Genomic DNA, 23728 nt, shown 5'->3' with positions numbered 1-23728 from the left:
CTACTGAGCAAGCTGGACCAGGAAGCAGGAGTACCTTCACTATATACCAGGAGATACAAAGACTTGCAAGTGCCTGAAACAAAGGCAATAAATGTTAAGCAAGATCAAGCTTATTGGCACTCAATGGCAGTGAAGAGATTCCAGCTCTGCTCCCAGCTGCAAAAGCTCAATCACTTAGCTATGATTCAGTTTCCCTGGTTAATGACACCTGGCAAGGGCACCGCAAAGATCAGTCTGCAAATGCTTTTGCATAGTAATTTGAAAATATAACATAATAGGAGATTACTAACTTGTAACTGTGTAGGTTAGCAGCAACCAAGAAGCAGCCTCTTCTGAGAGTGGGCTGGTCTGTCAGTCAAAGATATCTACCAGAAAGAGCCCATCTCTGCCAACAGCCTCAGCAGTATTAATGACTGAGTTGGCCTCTCTGCCTCACAGATATCCCTGCTTCTCTGTTTAGGATGCTTTGAACTACAGGTGAGTGAGTTTGAAGCTTGTACAGCTCTGACAGCAGAATAATCCTCATTAAGAAAACTTGCAGTAGTTATTAAAGAAATAACAGAGAAGAGAACAAGATGAACTATTTAAAGGTTTCTTCTGGTCTTTTCTAGTTGACATAGAGCCTTTTGATTTCTATTTGGATTCCAGATAATAAATTGATTAGTGTTTTATAAGCACCTGAGTAAGTGAATTCTTGTTCAAGAATGATGGAAACATTTCTCTCTGAAAGTGTCCTGTTAAACAGGAGAGGGCCATGCATCCAGAATCCAGACACATTTAATGTAGACAGGGCTCCAGTGATGGCTAGATTGCATGACCACCCCCCAAAAGTTCATTAAGAAGGAGGGTAGCTGCAAAGAGAGACATGAACAAACACTCAGATCAGCCAAGCAAGTCACCTGGTGATGTCTGAGCTCCAAACACTTACTAATGAACCATCACTGTTTTTCTGGCATCCTTTCATCTGGCACTTTGCTGGATTAAGTCAGTATCGTGCTATGTTGATAACCATCTGTTTATGCTACAGTTGTGCCTTGTGTCCAGTTTCATATTGTTCTCATGCTGTTCGAGATTATATTGCTGCTTATGCTTGTATATGATCTATAGATAAGCAAAAGACTTCTGTCATAAGGGTTATCAGTTGACAGCACTTTAATCAGAAAAAAACCCATAAGCTTATTTATGTATTTTTAAGAATGTGGTTTGTAAGCATGCATGTAAATTTAAAGCAATAACAATATTGTGTCCTGATTCAATATATTCAATTAATAGTTGAGGTGAGGCACAAGTCTCTGAAGTAAACTGTGCATCCTAAGAAAAAAAAATTTCTTTAATGGAAGGGTTTGCAGAATTTGAATATGTGCTTCTGCAGTCTTTTCACAGCTATTTTTTCAAAAGAAACAGAAGGAAGAGCTGTAAAAAATTAATCTCACCACCTGAAAAAAATCTACTTTTCTGTAAAATTTCCTATTATTTTTTTCCTTGTATGACTCCATACCATCACTTTTACCCTAAAAAGAACTATAAAAAAATATTTGTGTTTTTACAGAATTGACTTTCCATATGATAAGCATACTATATAAGAAGATGGCTCAGAACAGATACACACTTTACAACATTTCCAATAGCCATCTCCTGGTGAAGTTATAGCCCAATATTTGTACATTTTGAAAGAAATGCTTTAATAATATGATTAAAAATGTAAGGTAAATAATTGCAAATCTCATAAATGTAAAACATAATCCTGACTCCCCTTTGCTCTCTTCCACCCCCCCACCCAGCAAGTACCAGGGTTACTTCACCACAGTCATTTTGGAATGCTTATTCAGGGCTTATTCATATGATAGTAAGCAGAGCAAGATGAAACAGCTGGTCTGTAACCAAGGACACAACAAAAGTTATGTTTGGCATTAGTCTGAACAAGATAAGGGAGTTTTGTTCTGTTTTGTTTCATTGAGAATGAGTCACCATACGCTTACTCATTTGAAACACTTTACCTGCACACTTTACCATTTTACCAGGAAAATTCCTGCCCAACAGCTCACTTAGCACAGCTTGAAAGCTTCAGTCCATATCTCAATCCTAAAACCAGTTTTTCTCCAGATATTCAGCCCCCTGATCTGGAAGAAATGGATGGGGAGCAGAATGAAGCCCCCACAACCCAAGGGGAAATGCCCAGTGACCTGCTTTGCCACCTAGACACACACAGGTCTGCAGGGCCAGGTGGGATCCACCCAAGGGTGCTGAGGGAGCTGTTGGAAGAGCTCACTGAGCCACTGCCCATCAGTCACCTGCAGCCCTGGTCACCCGGGGAGGTCCCAGGTGACGGGAACCTGGCAAAGGGGGCACCATCTACAAGGGCCAGAGGAGGACCTGGGAACAACAGGCCTGTCATCCTGACCTTGGTGCTGGGGCAGCTCATGGAGCAGACCATCCTGAGCACCAGCACACAACACATGCAGGACAACCGAGGGACCAGGTCCAGACAGCATGGGTTTGTGAAAGGCAGGTCCTGCTTGACCAACCTGATCTCTTTCTATGACAAGTGACCTGCTCAGTGGATAAAGTCGTATCTGTGGATGTCACTACCTAGACTTTAGCAGAGCTTTTGATGCAGTTTCCCACATGGAGCATTCTCATGGAGAAATTGGCGTGCCATGGTGCAGGTGGGTGTACTGGTTGCTAGGTGAAACACTGTCTGGGTGGCCGGGCCCAGAGAGTGGTGGTGCATGGTGCTACATCCAGTTGGTGACCAGCCACCAATGGTGCTCCCCAGGGCTGTATGTATTAGGGCCAGACCTATTTAATGTCTTCATCAATTGTCTGGACAAGAGGATAAAGTGCACCACCAGTCAATTTGCAGGCAACAGCAAGTTGGGCAGGAGTGTTGATCTACTGGAGGGTAGGAATGCTCTGCAGAGGGACCTGGACAGGCTGGATTGATGGGACAGTTATATGGCATTCAATAAGGTGAAGTGCTGGGTTCTGCACTGGCATCACAACAACCCCAGGCAATGCTACAGGCTGAGGGAAGAGGGGCTGAGGGTGCTGGTTGACAGCAAGTTGAACATGATCCAGCAGTCCTGGTGGCCAAGAAGGCCAATGGCATCCTGGACTGCATCAGGAACTGTGTGGCCAGCAGGACCAGGGCAGTGATCGTCCCCCCATACTCGGCACTGGTGAGGCTACACCACAAATCCTGTGTCCTGTTCTGGCTTCTCCATACAAGAAGGACATTGAGGTGCTGGACCAGGTCCAGAGAAGGGCAACAAGGCTGGTGAAGGGTCTGGAGCTGATGAGGAGTGTGTGAGGGAGTTGGACTTGTTCAGCCTGGAGAAAAGAGGATTCAGAGCTCATTGCTCTCTACAACTCCCTGAAAGGAGGTTGTAGGTGGGTGGAAGTCGGTCTTTTCTCTCAGGTAACATGTGACAGAACAAGAGGAAGTGGCCTCAGGTTGTGCCAAGGGAGGCTTAGATTGGGTATTGGGAAAAATGTTTTCACAGACAGGGTTGTCAAGCATGGGGACAGGCTGCTCAGGGAAGTGATGGAGTTTCCATCCCTGAGGGTATTTAAAAGACATGTAGATGTGGCACTTGGGGACATGGTATAGTCGTGGACTTGGCAGTGCTGGGTTAATGGTTGAACTCCATGATCTTAAAGGTTCCAACCTGTATGATTCTGTGATTCTAAATGCTCTTTCTTGAAAATACCACAGGAAAGCCCTGGCTTGCTATAACACTCCTATATGCATTTTTCCTCTGAAAATTTCAAAACATGTTACAGAGATTAACACAATACTACGAGTCTCACAAATCCCTTGGAAATTATAAAATAAACCAGGCCCATAGAAGCTGCCATACCAGATCTGGGCACTGTCTTATTTAATCCAGCATCCTGCCTCCAATGGACAAGAACAAAATGTTAAATATAGCATGGCAATGTATTTAACCCTACCAAAGACAGCTGAGAACACACGAAAAAAAGTAACCTTAAAGCCTGCTGACTCCAGTTCAGGAAGGAAGGATAATTATATACATAGTGGTAACTGAGGAGTCTGATAGTTTCTAGTGCAGCCCCATTGGTTTTGGCCCAAACTCAAAGAGTCTGCATGTTTATGTATGCATTTCAGGAAAATAAATGTCATGGTTAGCTACTTAAAAGAGTGCTTAGGGAGAACAAAGTATCAGTATCCATAAAGATAATTCCCTTCATGAAGGTATTTGTGTGAAACAATTAACTTTTCCCATGTTCTCACATGTTCTTATGCCACTGTGCTGCTGTTGAAGCTATGCAGCTCAGTCCCACCTCAGTAGCTAAAAGACTCCTGCTGTTGTCCATGCTTGTGGGTTTTGGTGACATAAATGAATTTAAATGCAGACTGGAAATTTCTTTTGGCCCTCCCCCAGTGGTGCTGCTTCTGTCCTGGAGGAAACAAAAACCAGAACCCTGGCTTCTAGAAGGAAGCAAAAGAGCAAAGTTCATCTGTTTGTTCAGAAAGCTGTTCCTCTCCTAGCAATAAAGCAAACCCAACTAATTTTCAGGCAGGCAGGACATCCCAGAAATTTCATTACTTTGCTGAACTGGCTGCTGTCCTATTAATGCTCACCAGACATAGGAAGGGTGGGGTGGAAAAAGGGATAGTTGGCTGGAAAGTATCTACTGGACAAACAAAATAAATTTTTTACTTAAAGATAAAAAAATCCCAACCGTGTAGGAATTCTATGTTCAGTTTCCTAAGATTTGTTACATACTTGCTCTGCCACCTGCTGCCCTGGCATTCCCCAGGGTTTCAGGAACAGGGACTGTGTCCATGAGATTTCCCAGAAATAAATACTGTGTGACTAAGAACAAGCATCTAGCAGCCCAGTGGGCTGTCCAGGAGATACCACAGCTCTGGAAAACAGCTTGCTTGAATCCTCCCGAACAATCACAGTATCACTCTGTGTTTTGAAGGACACCACCCTTGGCCCAGTGCTTCTCAAGAGGTGCTTTTTCTCTTGATGGGCGGCATTCTGCAGCAAGGATTGGCAGGCTAGCTCTACTAACTTGGAAGTCAGATACAATGAGGGAAAGTCTCAGACTGTCACCACTGCTCCCGCTCCTCCAGGGAAAGAAAGTAGATGCAGAAAGAGAATATTCTGGAGATCAAGTGACTGACTAAAGAATGAATTTTACTTTTTGAAAAAATGAATTGTATCCATTGTGGAAGGAAAAGGGACGTGTATGTCTGGTTGAAGCAAGGTCAGGTGACATGGGAAGAATACAGAAATGCTATTGGCCATGGTAGGGGGAAAATTTGTGTGGTCAAAGCTCAACTGGAGATTAAGCAGGCCAGAACTGTGGGGGACAATACAAACAGTTTTTTTCAAATACATTAATCGCAAAAGGCAGCATAGAAATAACATCATCCCATTACAGGCTGAGGATTGTCAACCTCACAAACAAGGATGTGGACAAGGCAGAGGTGTTTAAATGCATTCTTTGCCTCCATCTTCAAAATCTGCTGCTTCAGCTGGATCCCTACAAATCTATGGGGCCTGGTGGGACTCATCTGAGGAGCTAGCTGATGTCATCACAAAACCTGTCTCAATGATTTTCAGCAGTCTTGGGAATCCTGAGAGGTCCCACCTAACAGGAAGCTGGCAAACATTATCCTGATTTTCAAGAAGGCCAAGAAGGAGGACCTCAGAAACTACAGGCCTGGCAATCTCAACTCAGTGCCTGGTAAAATCATGGAAAAGATTATTCTGGGAAGTACTGAAAAACACCTGGAAGACAATGCAATCATTGATCACAGCCAGCATGGCTCCATAAGGGGAAAGTCCTGCTTGTTGAACCTGATTTCCTTCTACAACAGGGTAACCCACCTAAAAGACCTAGGAAAGCCAGCAGATGTAATCCTCTTGGACTTTGCAAAGCTTTCAGTATCATTTTGGACAGATTGTCCAGGTCACAGATGGATAAACACATCATGCACTGGGTGAGCAACTGCCTGTAGCAAGCTGTAGTGAGCAGAGTGACATTAGAGCAGGGACCTGCCACTAGTGGGGTTCTGCAGGGCTCCATCCTCAGCCCTGTGTTCTTCAACATCTTCATTAATGACTGGGACACAGGATTCAAAGGGATACTACCTAAGTTTACCAATGGCACTAAATTGTGAGCAGTTCTCGAGTCCCTCAGAGGCATGGAGGCCCTGCAGAGAGACCTTGACAAATTAGAGATGGGCAATCACCAACGATATGAAGTTTCTATGATTCTATGGAAACACAGCTTATTCCTTATACAGTATTGATTCTGTAAGGTTACAAATGTGGAAAAGCAGGAAAAACTTGGTTTTGAAACTACTTTTCACCCTAATCTCCGGACCAACTGTATGCTTTCAGTAATTCCCTGGGGCAAAATTTCACTTTAAAACAAAGACTACAGATAATCACAAGGTTTAGGGGTTTTGTTTGTTTGGTTGGTTTTTGGTCTGGTTTTTTTTTTTTTTTTTGTTAGTTGTTGAGTTTTTTGTGGTGTTTTTTTTAAGTATGAGAATTTGTAAATGTGATTACTGACTTGGTAATTTTTGAATCTTCCTGTTAAGCTTCCTTAAAAAGTGCTGGCTTTCAAAGCACTGATATCTAGTACCTCCTGGCAGAACCACTTTACGATGACTGAAATGGCATCTCAAGAACTGAGGCACCTTTATTCACAGTTCATTGCTGAAAGTGGGTCTAAAGCAATTATAAAGGAGCATATGTGTGTAAAATGATAGTAATTTGATCAATACAGTGCTGCCATAGGTAGGGTAACTCCAGATCCCTTCCTCTAACTGGAAACTGCATGTCTAGCTGAAATATTTCTATGAGTTTAAGAAATGAGAATTTATCTGGAAAAAGGACACAGATATCAGCAACAGGAAAATACCTACAGCACATCATGGACATATCCCATTTCAGTTATGGACTTCACAGGCACATCACTATTTATATCACATTTCTGTTTCAAATTTCTTTGGTTTTAATAATATATATTAACATTTACTTTATGGTTGGTTTTTTTCACCGTAGCTTTAGTTCCTTTGCTTAATTAAAACAGAATGAGCACATAGCTTCACTTGTAAGCAAGGTGGTGCACCTGATAAATCCAGTAAGGAAGATAGGAAAAGTCTATTAAGCAGACCATAATTTCAAAGGCTTGAACACAATTTTTCATACATTTGTGATCTATTCGTTCCCAAAAAAATCAGGAAAAACTACATGCAATATCTGAATGTTCTTTAGGAAAGCTGTATCCCTTTTTCCACTACCAGAGGAATGTTCTTAATCTGTTTTAGCTGATTTTGTGCATCATGAAGTAGCACAGAGCCCAGTTTCTGCCCTTTACCCTCTGCCAACTCTACCTCTCATGTAACTCTGAAGTGATCCAGGAAATTTATGAACAGCTTTGTATTTTGCAAACTTAGTATTTCTGTAAAAAAAGACAACTCATTACAGACCAGAATATGAAGTAGTACATAAAAAAATTTCTAAGACCAGCAGCAGTAAGAGTATATTTCTATGCATAGCCTTTAGAAGTGAGTACAGAAGATGCCTTTTCTACCTGCATTTGACACACTTAACCTTCTACTTCAAAGTCCAGAGGACTACTGCTTCAAAGTAGTCAAAGTGCCCACGACTACCAAAGAAACAGGAGTGCTATCATTGCAATTTTACTTCTAATGAATAATTCTCTAATTAAACCAGATGGCTTCCTCTCCTCTGGCTCTAAAGACTGCAATTTAAAAGTGAGAAACCCTGTGTTGTGACAGTAAACCCAGGAGCACCAACCTGAACACACATGGGTAGTAATAGTATAGGAGTAAGATGGTACAAATATCACGTAGCAATTTTTCTGACAGCTCTCTACTTTAACTGGCAGGAAATCAATAACATTAAGACTGAGGGTCACAGCCTTTGGAAAGAGTTACATCAATGCAAAAACAGAACAGACAAAGCCAAAAGAGATTATAACCACAGATATCCCAAGGGACAGATGAAATCATGCATTGTGATGTTTTTAAAAACAAAAAAAAGTCATTCCCTCAATCATACCCCAAATGTCTTGTCTCTCAGTTTTCAGTTTTTTAAATTTAGAGGTGAAGATTGCAGTGAAAGATGTTACTATGTTTCACTTAAAAGCATAAAGTCTCAGTGAAAAGGGTGACTATTCTCCTACTTGCAGGCTTACTTCTGGGAAATTGGTACCATAATTACTGCTCAAAGTTAAGCTTGCTGGTGCAGGCAGCAAGCTTCTACTCGTAAACAGCAGTCATAGAAAAGAGAGTGCTCCCTGACCTAACAGTCACAGCTGAAATTGGGCACAAAGAGTGGACAGATGACAACAAAACAATCACGGCAGTGAAAAGACAAGGTTCCTCCTGTCCTAAAATTCCTGCGCAAGAAAGCACTTTAAGGATTACCTTTCATCTCCATGATGTAGAATGCACTAAAGGCTCAAGAAACTTGTACACCTGTACCAACTGTGACTCAGAAAGGCCCATCCTAATACATGGAGGCACTGGAGTGCTGGTCATCCCTTAAAAACAAAGGACACTGACCGACCTCCACCCCAAAAAAGCGACTGGGCTCTCGACTGCCAAGTTCTGGTTATGTAGCATTACCAGAGAGGCTGAAGGACACAGCCTGACCAAGCACTGCTGGTGTAGCTTTATTTAAATTCTCTTTGCTGTTCTCACCTGTCTTATTGGCAAGTCATGGTACTGTAGTATGAGCCTGGTGTTGACGCTGTGACTCCACGTGTTGCCAAGGGCTGCTGTCACATAACCAGAATCCCTCTTCCCACTCACAGAAGATCCTGAAGATGAACACGATACAAACTGCATCAGGACTGTGGCACAGAAAAGGGTTCAGCATTGAAACTTCATCAGACATCTCAGATTATTCCCTAAGCTAGGTAATTACCAATAGCACTTAAGAGATAGCACTGTTGCATTAATTTCTTACCTTTCTGGTGTTTTTATACAACTGTAGTGCAAGTTCTCCATCCCACTGTCTGACATCAACAATTAGTGCCAAGAATTAAGGAAATGTTGCTGATGTAACTGTACCCCCCTATACCCCTGTTTAGAGCTGGGAGGCACCATTCCACACCACCAAGAAGCAATACATGCACCCCTGCTTGTGGGTTCCTCACTACAAAGGGCCCAGACCTTCCAGAAGTAGCTAATGTTGGCATAAAACAGGCACAAAATTCACACCCAAAGTTCCCTCAAGTCATGTATCTGTTATTATGTAACAGAAGGAGTAACATATTGCTGTCGCAACCCTGTGCCAGGGATTTAAATACTTAAATGTCTGGAACTTGCTGCTATTATGCTATGGAGATATCACTCCTCAGCAATTCCAAATTTTGCATTCCTTCAGGCCTAAAACCTGTCCCAAAGTGAACAGAAATGTGTAAGGTTTGTGGCAGGACAAGCTAATTGCTGTAATTTATTTTATTTTCTTATACAGGAGAAAGCACACTGTACCATACTGTGTCAGCCCCTCTCTGAAGAGGGCAAATCCTCTTCTATGAAGTTATTAAAATTTATGACTTTGGTGCAAAGCAGTTAGCAAACCTGGAGCAAATTTACAGCAAAGACTTTTTGCATGGTGAAAGGGAATGCCTCACTGGAAAGGTTTCCATTTTATAAGGGATCCTCCTGTGAACTGATGCATGAGGCAGATATAGAGGTACAAGAAGTGAAGCAAACAGGAGGAAGCAGCGCCAGCTTTGCAAAGAAGTTCAAGGGCAGTGACAACGTGCTGCATTCCTTCTTCTTGCTCTAAACACAAAAAGATAGTAAATGTCTCAGAGGAAGGAAAGAGGATATGTTAAGAAAACAGATTTATGTTGATACATGGCCTTAAAAAAACCTCGGACTTATGTTTTCTGTTATTTCAACCACTACTTAGACATTAATGAACTGGACAAAGGAAGTGGATAAATAACGCTGTTCCAGAGAGTGATTTTCTTTCCAGCATGCATTGCCTTGTGCTTCCAAACCCTGATGTTTTCATGCTTAGAGATGGGAGTATCACACCAACATTGGCCCAAGAAGAAAACAGGCTTATAAGACTGTGGTCTCTGCTCAGAGGTCCCCAAACTCTCCAAGCTGAACCATGGCAGAGTGGTATGGAGTGCTTATCCATGCTGTGGGGTAGATGCTTACACAGCACTTACAGTGTGCAGTCAGCTGATGGGCAGCAGTTCCAGTGTTTCCAGTGGGCTCAAAGCCAGTTCTTACTCCAGTCACTGCTGGCATCAGGGTTTCTGGTCAGGACACAGGTGATACAGGGAGTGCAGGGATTAGGGAGAGTTAGAAAACAGAGCTGACATACAGATGAGAGAAAGGTGACATCTCAGTATATGCATGCACTAAGGGAGTGGGTGTCCATAAGCACAGAGATGGGATCCTAGCAAGGGGAAGTGAAGGTGAATGTTAGAAGGCTGGAAGAAGATGTCTGAACAACTCCCTGCTTTCTGTATCAGGTCCAGCTCTAGTAAAATGGGTGATTTAAATTCCTGTAAACACTCCCTCCTTCCTCACACACACAAAAAATAGCATGAAAATAATCTTCAAAGCAGACAGGCCAAGGACTGTATGAGATGCCTGTTTCACTGTCTCCTGTGAAAGTGAACTTTTCAGAGCACTGGCAGAGACACCAGCAGACACCGTATCTGTTCTGGACTGCAAACACAGAGGAGGAACTGGCTGCTTCACTCTCACTGAACAGCTGTCACAAGTGAAAATAAAGCTGCTTGTGGTCTGAGTCAAATGCAAAGTAAATGCCTCTCCACAACCAGGGGAAAAACAAAGAAGAAAGGGTGATTCTTCAACTGTGGCCCGCAGTGCTGCTTCCAAGCAGGGGAGGCTTGCAAAGGGCTCCAATGGCCAGGAAGGAGCTGTCAGTAGAACTGGGCCACAACACTTGGCCCTACTTATACATGAGAACTAGATTCATTTTGTTTCTGCCTATCAATGCAATGAAAACAAACTTTCTATGAGTAACTTCCCTGTCACTAAGAGAAATGACCCATTTAGGTAGGATGGGGAAAGTGGTTTTATTTCACCTTCCATTTTTCAATGGAGAGAACAGCAGGATTAAAACTATTCAGCTCAATAGTGCTTCTGGGATTATTCTATTATGCCCAACCAGAGCATTGCAAATACAGAGCTGGTCTCAAAGACCTTCTTGTCCTCTGCATATAAGGTGGTACATTTTAGAGACTAAATCCTCATGTAACCAAGTCCCAGTTGTTGCAAGTATGTTGGAAGGTGATTTAGTCATAAAGGCACTTCAGTTCCATTAGTTTCTAATCAGAGGAAAATTTGGATAACTAGACCAGTATCTTGAATCAAATGCAACAAATGTCCTAAAACAGTCTTTTTTAATGCAAGAAGTCTGTGCAGGCAAAATGTGACTACAGTCTTGATTAAAAAAAAACCCCAACATGTTCCTTGTTGGTATAACTGCACAGAACAATTAGTTCCACCTTGTCCACATTCTCACATATTGATTTTTTTTTTCTTCCCAGATGGACATATCATTGCCTGGCAGGTTCATCCCCAACACTGGGCCCTTTGCAATGTCTATCAATGGGTAATTTGAAAATATTTTCTCATCAAATGTTAAAAATGGATTGATGAACTAAATGACAGTGAAATAAAATAGTGAAGCAACAAGTTCCCAAATCTTTCAAATCTTAACATCAAACCATCCTGATAAAAGCCTGGCCTATCAAAAAGAAGGAAAAAATCTCTCCGAAAGTACAAAGAAAATATTTATAAAGAATTAAACTACTGAGCTCAACAAAAACAGCATGCCATGCAATAAGAATGAAAGTACTTTGCCTCTCACTCAGGCTGTGCAGCTTTCTGGTTCACTGGCAGAGCTCAAAGACCACTACTTGTCACCTGCATTCATTTAGTCTGTATTTTTGGTGCAGATCTCTAACAATGCGACCAGAAGAAAAAGAAGAAAAAATCCTCTTCAACCCCTAATCTATTTTTCCATCATCACCTCTTCAGAAAGTACAAGTATAAAAATACGCACTGGTGGAAAAACCCATCGCACAATAAAAAACAACCCACAGGACAAACTCATCTGTGAAGTAACTAACCACAGCGCTCTTCAAACTCCCACTGCTGCCTTCTGCCCTTTTCAGCCCTTCTCCACAGCTTTTTCTTAAGTCAAAAGGTGATTCTGATTCTCTTACCCTACAGTGGTGACTGTCTCACTCTCTGCACTGCTCAGCTAAGGTATGCCTCAAAGCACACTACTGACTTCATGCAGCCTTTTATTATTTAGGGCATATGGCAAGAAAAACAGTTGCTGCTGTAAGAAATCAAGCTTGGCCACAAGACTAGCCATAGCAAAATGCTAACTTTTCAAATGCTTATTCTCTCCCTTTTATTATGAGTCGGAATCTGGCAGTTTTACTTCTAAAACCACCTAGTTCTAAATTGTTACAAACTACACCCTCGCCCCCTCCCCCAGATTATTCTATATTACTTCAAATTTCAATTAACTAGAAATATTTTATCTGGAAGTTGGACATGTTCAGTAATCAATGACATGTAATTTAGTTTTCCTTTTTTTTTCATAACACACTCATCAAAATGTACTTAGCAAACAAAGCAATTAAGTGTAAACCCCTACTAATCCCAGTTTAGGAAAAAACCCAAATGTGTTATGTGCTGATTTGAGATTACACTCAACAGGCTGTTGGATTCAGCCATTGTCATCATCACAAGACCAAAAACTGCCACTTACAGACTCCAGGTGCAAATTCTGAGGGGGTCAGCAGTGAATGCAATAGAAAGGGAATGAGTTCACTTCTCATTTTGGAGAGCAGAGTTCGTTTATCTCATATGCTCCAAACAGGTGAGTTTTCACACTTTTTTGTTTATCATATTTATATCTTTATGTGTACACACTCTGGGTGATTTTTACATGGTTAATCTGATATTAGATCAACATTAAGGTCCTTTTTGCTGGTTTTTTTCCCAGTCATTCATTATTTCCATTGCAACAATGCCTAGAGCTCTCATCTTCAAGATGCAAACCACTAGACAAATAGAGAACAAAGAGATAGCTCCTGACCTAAAGATCTTCTTTTCATGAGAATTGCAGGTTACAAGTCTCTTAGCTGCTAATGATTATTCCCCACTTACAAAGAATCTTCCCTAAGGGATGACAGAAAATACACCAAAATATGTGACAGGCCAGAAAAACTGTGTTTAAATAAGGACTTTGAATATTCTTCATGAAACATTAGAAGCTTTTTTCAAATAAGTAATGTTGACCTTTATTCCACCCCCCAAAAAATCAGCAGGGACCTTTATACAGCTCAAAATTTAGGAAGGGTCCATCAGAGGACTGGAGAGATGTTGGTTTACTTTTAATCCCATACCAGCATGCCTAGTGTTACCAGTGTGGTTTGCACCAGAAGATCTCATTCCCTCATTGAACTCATTGGTGAGCTCATGTAAATTCTCTTCTGAGCTGAGAAAGAGAGACACACATATGCTAGTACTGAGACTCCTGCCTGATGACCTAAAAAAGGAATTGACATTAAGAAATGAAAAAATCCAGCTGGTCTGATTTCTTGCCAGACAACCTACCAGCCATGACCAAAACAATCAGGTCTCAGGAGGTCTGTGGAGGTGGTAAGACAGCTGGTGGTTTACAGCACCTGAAACAGAGCCCAAATTAGGGAATTGTGGAGTTGAGAGCCTTGGGAACAGATATTTCTTTTTACTGGTGAAAATGTTCTGCCTCTGTTGCTTGACACCACATCACAAAGTGGTGAGTTTCCACCTCTCTATCATTGCTGCAGTGCTACTGCAAATGACAGAACAAGCAGTGATTTGGTGGGAGGGATGGTGAAGCACAAGTAGAAGAAAGCAGTAAAGTCAATTCCTTTCTGTAACCAAGAATAAATTTTTTACCCCTCAGCTAAACCTCCTTCCCCTAACAGCAGTCCTTGAGAAATTCCTTCCTTTTCTAAAATCTAAAATTATGCTAATTTACACTACTCTCTCAGTATCCAGAGATCTTTCCCACATTGCTCGTCATTAAAACTTAAAGCAGCTTCTTCTTTTGAACCTCTCCTATGCAGTCACTTCTTCCTGTCTCTCCAAGACTAGACAATAAAATCACAAACCATTGAACTAAGGGAAGAAAAAAAAAAACCCAAGCAACTCAGATCTGGCATTTTGCCTGCCTGCACATATAAAGGATACATAGGCTGAAAAACAAAGCTTGCCCAATCATGGCATCTGGCAATGCTAGGGCCCTGTGATCCAGAAAATGCTTTTAATTATCACCTCGCCAATCATGCTACAAGTTATTGCTGTAATTTTTTTGCTTAAGTTCCCTCAGGGAATTAAACAGGTCATGATATTAATCAGAAGGTATGTAGGAGGGAGGGGGCAGAATGCTAGAATTACATGTATGTAGGTACCTTAAGGCTTGAATAAAGAAATGAGATTTAGAATCCCACTGTCAGAGCAACTGAAGCCTTGCACGCTGCAAGCCCCAACCCTCTGACCCACACAGCCATGGTATTATCATATCTGATTTTCCCAGGATGGTTCATCTCAGCTGCTAAATTTCATCACTCTCTGCTAGTGTTTACCCATCATCTGGATTTGCCACTTCCGAACTTTCCAGACTAGAATTGAATAAGCCTGCTGTCACACTTACCCCTCCCATAACAGCCTGAAGCCTAGATGGCTGAATCCCAGAAAAGGCAGAACAAAAGCTAATACAGCTGGGGGAGGAGAGTGAGATACAGCTCTGAAACTGCAGTGAGTTTCAGACGGCAGCTCACAGCAGTATGGTCACGTTAAGATGCTGTGGTCTGAGAGGCAGATTATTCTCACAGTCAACTTTTTTTTTTTTTTTCCATAAAATATGTCTTGGTAAAGAAACAGTGTCATGGCAATTTAGCTCTCATATCCAGGAAACTGTCACAGTGCAGGTAAAAGCAGCAGCACTCCAGTCTGCAAATGAGCCTTAAATTCAGAGTCAGGGTGCAGCAGGGCGATGGGGGTAGGAGGGCGAGAGAGTCCAGTTTCTGTTGCACAACAAGTTCCCCAGCAAAGTGGCCAATAAAAGCACCAATTAGCACTAATTTACCCAGGGTGTTTCTGACACGGCTGCCCATCTCCTGAGGAGTGGGCTGATGCTGTGTGCCCACATGGCAGACAGGAAAGGACACGGGTGCATGCAAGCTAGTTTTCAATAGCACTGACCCCTTCCTTGGTGAATATATTCTGCTGAGAAGCCACAGGGAGCATTGTGCTGCTACAGCCAAGTCACTGCCAGCACCTGAGTTGGCTCAATGAACACTAGTGCTGACAGACAGCCTACACTGGGGTGGACTTTCTCAATATACTCAGCATAAAATGTCTAAATTAATAACAATTTCTGATCACAGCCTAGTAACATGGCTTTGAACTAGTGAATAAAGTATATGTCCTCTTTACTCCTAAGCACAGGAGTATTTTAGCAGTATCTTTTACTTTTAGTAGTATCTTTCCAAATAATTTTCAAATTTAGTGGCAGCTTCTTTATACAGCGAGTTGAAACATGCATTAACTAAAACTCCACAGTGGGGCTGAAAACCACAAGGACTATGTTTAAAAAGCAGTATTAAATAGTACTTCAGGTTAAGATTGCAATTCAAACTGAGCAAACTGCTTTACTTTGTGTGATGACCAGCATTATTTCTTGGAAAATTTAGCTTTCAGTGTTCTTAACACTGGTCTCATACATTAGAGTTGCAAGAATTCCCTCTAGGTGTAAATAAAAACAACAATCTTAGAGTTGCAAAGCTTGGATCATGAGCCAGAGTTATCAAAACTGAAATTCCAGAAGGAAGCTATCCTCCTTCAGCCTGCAACACAGAAACAGAGGTCAGCCAAACATTTGGGGGCTAGAGATGACTGTTTGCAAATTACAGCTGTTCACATCTGGAGTTCAGATTTGGCCAAATGTTCAATACTATCAATCACAAAAGCTGAACTGGAAGAATGTTTTGGTTGTATGACTAAGAACATAAAAGTTAGGAAATATTAAATGCAAAAAACCTCTATGTGCAATTTCGACTCTGCCTTTCAAAGACAACAACGGATTCAATTATTTCTCACAATGGGTATTATCCCGGTTGACTGTGGCATTTCTTAACTGGTATTTAACCACAAGTCTGCACTTGCCAATACAGGTTCCTCTTGCTGTATCTATTTCTCAGCACAAAGTGGTTCCTGACACAAGATGAAGGATGCAACCTCTTCTCTGACAAAATATCTTCTGGGCTGGCCCATCAAATCTTACATATAGACCTAGCAGATGCATCTGAGTACTCAGAGCACCTTCAAAACACAGCTTGGAGTAGCTTCTGAGCACAAATTATTGGGCACTTTCACTTCTTTTCAACTGCACAGCCAATATACCCATGGATAGAAAATGTGTTCCTTCTTGCTATAAGATGTATGACAAAACATTTTAGTACATCCAGACACCACAGGGCTCACTGTTCAGAACTGATTCATCTCCAAAGCTGAAAATACATATATATTTATGTACTTCGACACACACACACACAGAGGCAGTATGAAACATGCAGGATGTTAAAATGACTGATGATTACAGGGGTCTGGCTTCACTCTCCAACTGACACAGACTTGCCAGGAGTTTCCCAGCTAGTCAGTCCCTCTCTTCATGGCACAGTCACCCATCCTGAAGCAGAGGAGGTGTAGGCTTTTTTTCTTCCTCTAATTCTCAAAAAAGAATGACTTACTTTATCTAAATTAAGAAAATAAATTCAATTTTGGACAACAACCAAGACTGGATAATTTCATCCTGATAAGCTTTTCTGACTGATGACAGAGGGTTAGAAGGGAAACAGTTATATACCCTTAACTATAGGAGGTTCCTTCCACTCCTGCTATAATGCAAAATATTCCAAGATGTGCCAAATTTTCATGGTAGTCTGCATCAGGCAGCGACAAGACATCAAAGTGCTCTGTGTAGACTAATGCACAAATCCAAAATGATCTTTTGACTGCAGTGAATCTTCTCTCTTGAGATGTATTACATTTTTTAAAGTCAGTGAAAAAAAACCTGCAAAATATCACTTTTAATCCTTGGACTAAAAAATGGTTGAATCCTCCAGAGGCCATTCAGGGCCAGAAACAATTTTTTTTCCCAGATTTGGGGGGGCAGGGGGAGGGCAAAGGGAAAGGGAGAGAGCAAAGAGTGGTTCGTTTCAAATAGCAACATTGTCCAAAAGGGTGAAAGGGAACAGATGGCCATGGAGAATGCAGCCTCAAAGCCCTAAAGAAAAGGGCTATTTTGACAGATCTCGCTGTTTCCTATTCAAGCATGAACATTCTGGCATGGAGAGTTAAGACGATACAAGGAACAACCTCTGTTCCCAGCAACTGACTATGGGCAACTGGCCTCTGAAGCTCTCTGAGAAAAACAACATGAGGCAGACAGACAAACAGATATGGCAGCAAGCCCAGATCCCAGCCACCAGGAAAGGGAAAAAAAACCAACCAAAAACAAAAACCAAAAAAACTCCCCAAACATCAGAAAGGCTAGAAACAGCTGCTTTTTCCTGGCTCCAGCGCAGAGCATTAGAAAGAGCCTGTCCAGCCGTTCTCATCTTCCTTTTTGGTAAAAACTTCTTGAAGGGGTCACCGTCAAGCTGTTGGTCTTTGCCCTAAGGGGAGGTGAAAAAGAGGACAGACCAGAGCTCAAGTCTGGCTCAATGAAACCTGCTTCCTTTAATCACAAAGACCTCCCTCCAGCAAAATAAGAAGTAGTCTAAACATAAAAATGCATCGTTAATGCTGGATTTTTGCATGCAAAAAGACTGAGAAATTTAAAGTTGTACAGATACTCTCAGAGTATCTGTAATTTGTTTGCATAGAATACAGAAGAAAACCATTATATGTGAGGGCAGGAAAAATTGTATCTCCTGTGGGAAACACTGCTAATGTGTGTCCTGGCTTTTCTATTAATCTTATCAAGGGAGTGCATCAACAGGTCTTTCATTCACCAACTCTGGATATGTGCTATCACACAGAGATTTCCGTTTTGAAGAACAGTTTCACACCTACACCCAAAAATTAATGAGGAACCTGAGTCATTAACTGTAACCAGACATCACTGTTTCCAAAGTCCATAGAAGAAGGGACGAATCTCAGTTTGTGAATTTCTCTCTGAATTCCTGTATCATTTTTGTGCTTAAGGCAGAGCTTGAGGCACTGCCTGTTTCCCAGCCAGAGCTTGCCTATGGGCAGAACACTGAGTGATACCTTTTCTTTTTACTGGAGTGGGGACCAGAGGAACAGCAGTTTCACCCTACAGTTGCAGGGAGAGAAAGAGGGGGTATATGGTATAAACACTACCTATCTTCACAATCCTTCCCTGAGGCAGGGAAGCGGTTATCATCTCAACTTTAATATCCTCCTTTTTAAAAATCAATGAAGGAAAAAGATAATAAAGAACTCTGGGCGCTCACATGCCAGAACTCCAAATGAAGAAATGCAAATGCTACATACTGATCCTATCTGTGCCTTTGTTCCCTCATCTGTGAAATAGCATTTGTTTACTTTAGTCAATAAGTAGTAAAAGTGTAGAAAAATAGACACCAGGAACAAACCACCTCAACATCCTTAGCAATCCAATTATTATTAAAGCCATAATTTTCTACAATATAAATAAATAGTTTGTGAAGTTATGTTGGTTTCACAAAGGATAGCCAATGCAGTCATTAGTTATAATCATTAATTAGTAACTGAACAGATAGGATCTGACTAGTGGAAGTAGTCGCACAATAAATAAAATACCTTATTTTAGTTAAATCAGATAAATTCTGTTTCTTTTCTTCTTAACCATGAGCTTCCTAAGACTGAGTAACTGCTCCAGGCTACACTTATTAAGGGAAACTCAAATGTGGATTCTTGGCTAAGTACTAAGAAGCATTTAACTTGTGGATTCAACTTTCTTCCCCATGTTTCCTTGAGTAAAGCCAATCTAGTTCCCCATGGTTTTCATTCTGCTTTACTTTTAATATATGAGTCCTTCTGCTCACTGCAGGAGTAACCAATAACGCTCACAAACCAATTCTGTCCTTACGTTGCACGACAGGTGGTCTCTCGGTATATTCCCACACATTCCAAATATTTTAAGTGTTCCACATCTGTTGTCTAAGACATTTTTAGTTCCCTGCAAGAACAGTAGGAGATGAAAACAAGAAGTTATATATAACATAGCAACTGACCTTGTATGCCACATGAGCTCTCTGTCATTTCAACAAGATTATAAATTTAAAAAAAGAGCTCAATCTTGATTCGTTATACTATACAGCTATCTTACAGAGAAGATAACTTGAGAATTAATTTATGACAGCTGTAATAGCCCAGACAATAAAACTGAATCTAGAGATGACCTTTTTTTCCCCACAAGAATCAGCTGATCTACAGGGAATTATTTTTAAAAATTAAAGAGTTAAGGTGATTCACACATTTTCTCACTATACAAACCCCTCTATCTACTAAAAAAATCATCAAAACATCTCCCATGTATGTATAAGCAATCTTGGTGCGAATTTTATAGGAGTTTAGTGTTGGCCTACTGCAGGTATGGAAATACTAGATGCTTTTTCTTCCCCCTACAAGAATGAATCTAATCAATGTACTTTAAAAACGTATGGCTGCAAGTGTTCCTTTTCACTTAACAGAAGCACTGGTCAAGATTTGAAGTGAGGAAATTCAAAGCATTAATTGCATCTTAACCAGCAGGCTACTCATAGAAGGCAGAAAATACCTGCCTGGGCTGTGCTTGGGAGAGGTGGCGAGGGCTGGAATTTCTGCTGTCGCTCAAAGTGCTGTGAGATGGCAGCAGCACCAGCAGCTGGGAGCCTGGTCTGCATCTTGGGTAGAAGCTGGCACATCTGGCTGAACCAGCACTGCAGCTCCACTGGGCACCAGCTTGTTACAGACTGTAACAGGAGACTGGCCCCTGCTGCATGGCCAATGTCATTTCCAACAAGGTAGTGACATTCTTCAAGTACTTTGCCAGCACAACCACTCCCATCGGTTAGGAAAGGTAATATCTCACCATAGGAGATATTAGCAGTACAAACATGATCTCCACAACCACGCAACAGAAGCAAGTCCACAGTCTTTTAGTCTTTTGTTGCTGCTGTTTTGTTTTACTTTTTCAATTAAAAATAAATCTTCTAGTCTGAGCTACACTGAAATGTTATAGGGAATCCCTGTGTGACAGACCCCAAACATGCCTCAGGGCAAAGGATGCCACTGTGCAGCCATGTTCAAACACTAGAATATTTACAAGAGTAGATGTCTAAGAACTTCCCATGGAGTCAGGACTGAAACTTAGAAATTTAACCAAACTCGCCCCAGTTAGTTTTGGAAGAGAGGCTGCCTTTGTCCAACCCTACAGGAACACTGACTGCAAGGCACAGATTCCCAACAGTGCACAATTGCAAAACGATGCTGGGTATGAATGAGGATATAGACACCTTCACCAAAACCACAACTGGATATATAGTAACTGGAACAGATCCACAGAGAGGAGGATTTTAGGGGTTTTTGTAAAAGCAAGAAACTCAGACTCACTCATCATGAACTCCACACAGGCTCCAACATGCTCTTACCACAGCAAGAGCGGGAAAGACAAGATAAAAGGAAGAGGGACAACCATGCTAAGGATCATCACTGGGTACCACAGCAGAAGCCAGAGAGACGAGAACTGTGGGAGTGCCACTTAACTTTTAAATCCTACTTTTTGAAAAACAGTTTTGAACAGAGATGTTAGCATGCTTAACTCTGCAAAACAAGAGGCTGCCAATGGCTGAAAGACCACTGAGAAATTAGAGTAAACCTGCATTTAAAAGCTGCTGTGTTCATGTAAACGAACGATGATAACAAAGATTTGCAGGAAGTACTATGTCACACCATCCTAGCCTGGAAATAAACAGTCCTATTAGATACATAAAAAGAGTACCATATGCCATGCGATAAAAACAATACCCTGGATTTTTCCTTTCACCAAGGAATGGCTACTTGGTAGATGACTATGCCAGTAGCACCCTGCCAGGACTGTTCCCTAAGTTGTAACACATTTCTATCCTTTCTATACTGCTGTTGCTCTGAACTTCTGAATTAGGGGTGACTTGCTAAGCTGCACATCCAGTGATATGAAGCATGTGTCTGTTTTCCAGCATAATCTAATTGCCAGAAAGTAAGGCAACTTCAGTCATTGACCAATTAGGTAATTCCAGGCATTTCTACTTCATACCCTTAATCCATCCTCTCCAAAAAGCAGCACTGTGATTTCACTGTATGTCCTGGAATCAATGAAGCCAACTGACTTCTGCTTCTAGAAAGCAACACCACGGGCAAGTTCATTCTGCCTGATGTGACAAAAGAGACATACAATGGGAAGACCATCTCTTCCACACAGCAAAACCAAGTAACTGCTGTTTTCCCCTCTGTTCTGGAGCTGCCTGTCCTATCTTAGGCACACACTCCATGATTTGATTACATTACACTTCGAAACAATTCAAATTTCTTCACACTTAGGCTAGGAGTATGTAAAACAAGTAACTTGAGTGCTGTGATGGAATACAATCCCTGAGGAATGCCACATGTGTTTCTCAAGTAGAACTCGTACCATGGAGCCTTTGAATTTGAAAAGCAAATGAACAAGAACAGTAATTAAAATGCAAATGAACAAGAACAGTAATTAAAAAGTAGAATAATTATGAGATGAACTTTGTTACCAAGTAACAATACAATTACAGATAATATACTTGTTCTACATAAGAAAGGACTAAATATAGACTAAGCAGTGTGTTAGTGAATGTGGTTAAACAAACTGACCTTGTGAAGACAACTTTGAATTTTTCCCTTACATAAGCTCTCATGGACTGGTTGTCCATTTTGTGACCATTTTAGGTTCATCTTGGGTGTAGCCCTGTTTTGGCTCTTGTGCTGCCCAAGGTGTATCCATTGAGGCCTTTTAATAAATACCTACTTTATTCTTTAACTCCATCTAGCCTCTGGTCTAGGTCAGCCTTCACAAGGCATCAACAGGGTTTGGGAAAGTGAAAAAATCTATTTATTATGTGCACATTTTCAAGACAGGAGAAAAGGACAAAAGCATATGTAGAATTGCTCTTTGAGGATGCTGCATGACAAAATACAACCAGCTTGCCATCAAGGCACAGAAAACCTGGAAAGCGCATAGTGAACCCTGACATTGGATTTTCTTAGAAGAAAGCAGGCATTCTTTTCTGAAGGGCAGTGCCCACAACCATCTTACAGATGCTGGATGGATGCAAGTTAGTGACAGTTTAGGGAGTGTAGTTTGGTATCACTCAACAAATGATGTGAGTGTGCTGTACATATTCACTTGCCAAATACATTACATATTCAATAATTATAAACATAACAAGATTCTTCATTTAATTATCATGCTATAATCATGATAAAAAGAAAACTGTTTAGAAGGTAGTAGTTAGGAAAGTGCCTTGTGGATACTGTTGATCATCAAAACACTCTATAACTTCCTCTACTGTCAAAGGGGGTGCACATGATGTGAGGCATATTGCATGTCACTATCTACTTAGACAGGCAAAGGTTTCAGCCAGAAATAAGTAATGTCTCGATATTTGGTACCTACTGGGGCCATTCTTGAAAGTCTTTTACGTTGGTTCTAACAAATGTGCCTTAGTTCTTCCAGCAAAGTAATTCCTGGAAGAGGTTTACGATTGCTCAGACTAGGTAACCAGACTAGACTGTCTTCTAACTTTTTTTTTTCAGTAAGGAAAACTAATCCTCAAAACAATTTGTAAAAAAATCCTGCATGAAAATAAATCATATGAAATTAAATAACTGGTTCTGTAAAAGAGTAATAGGATTTCCGTAATGTATTTTGGAACAACATGCAGGTATAAATGTTGCTCTTGCTAATATCAACTTAGGTAAAATAACGTTTATAGTATGTGGACAGTTCAAAACTGAGGCCATGTAACCATATCACCATGTAGATCTGAAGTCAGTCAACAATTTCAACCTACTTTGGAAACAGAAGGATTTGATAAGAGGTTCACCTTTATGATATACACATTTCCAACTTTTGTTGTTAAAACAACAGCTCATGCACAAAAGTCAGAAAATGGAAGTGCTCTCCTGTACTTGCTCACTTTAAAAATGGGCAGTACTTGGATTCAAAGCCTTGTTACAAACCGCAGACATTCTAATTTCCCCCTCTGGGTAGGTACATGCACTCAGCTGCTTCTGCAGGCAGTAGGATTTACAGGAACACCTTTGGTGGCAAATTTGGGCCTAGTTTTATACCTGTAGCTTCCAGCCTTTGCTGGTGAAAAGAAGCATATCAACAGCTTGCAGCCATGGCTAGCCTACATGCATGCCCAGTGAATCAAATTAACAGCTTGCATATTCTACACTTCAATGCTGACTGTGCCAGCAATATTTCCTAACCAGAGCTAGTAAAAAAAAAACCCCTAAACCCCGATTTTTAAAATCAATCAATCTGCTACAGAATAAATGCTTTCTGAAAACCTGTACATGCCAGTAAATCTTCTAATGTAAACACAGGCCATGCTGATACCTGCCAAGCAGATTTCCTGC

At 41.2% G+C, this 23728-nt stretch overlaps 1 protein-coding gene across 2 annotated transcripts in view; it reads right to left on the bottom strand.

The window, feature by feature from the left end:
• RAD51B (RAD51 paralog B) overlaps positions 1-23728 on the bottom strand; it is a 394406-nt gene that overhangs the window by 144240 nt on the left and 226438 nt on the right. For both annotated transcript variants that reach the window (XM_005417527.2, XM_031064350.1), the window contains exon 9: positions 8720-8838. In XM_005417527.2, the coding sequence (XP_005417584.1) occupies positions 8720-8838 (119 nt within the window). The remainder of the gene's footprint in view (positions 1-8719; positions 8839-23728) is intronic.

The sequence above is a fragment of the Geospiza fortis genome, unplaced genomic scaffold, assembly GCF_000277835.1.
Source record: "Geospiza fortis unplaced genomic scaffold, GeoFor_1.0 scaffold54, whole genome shotgun sequence".
In the NCBI taxonomy this organism is placed as follows: domain Eukaryota; kingdom Metazoa; phylum Chordata; class Aves; order Passeriformes; family Thraupidae; genus Geospiza; species Geospiza fortis.
This window is presented reverse-complemented; position numbering and strand designations above follow the sequence as displayed.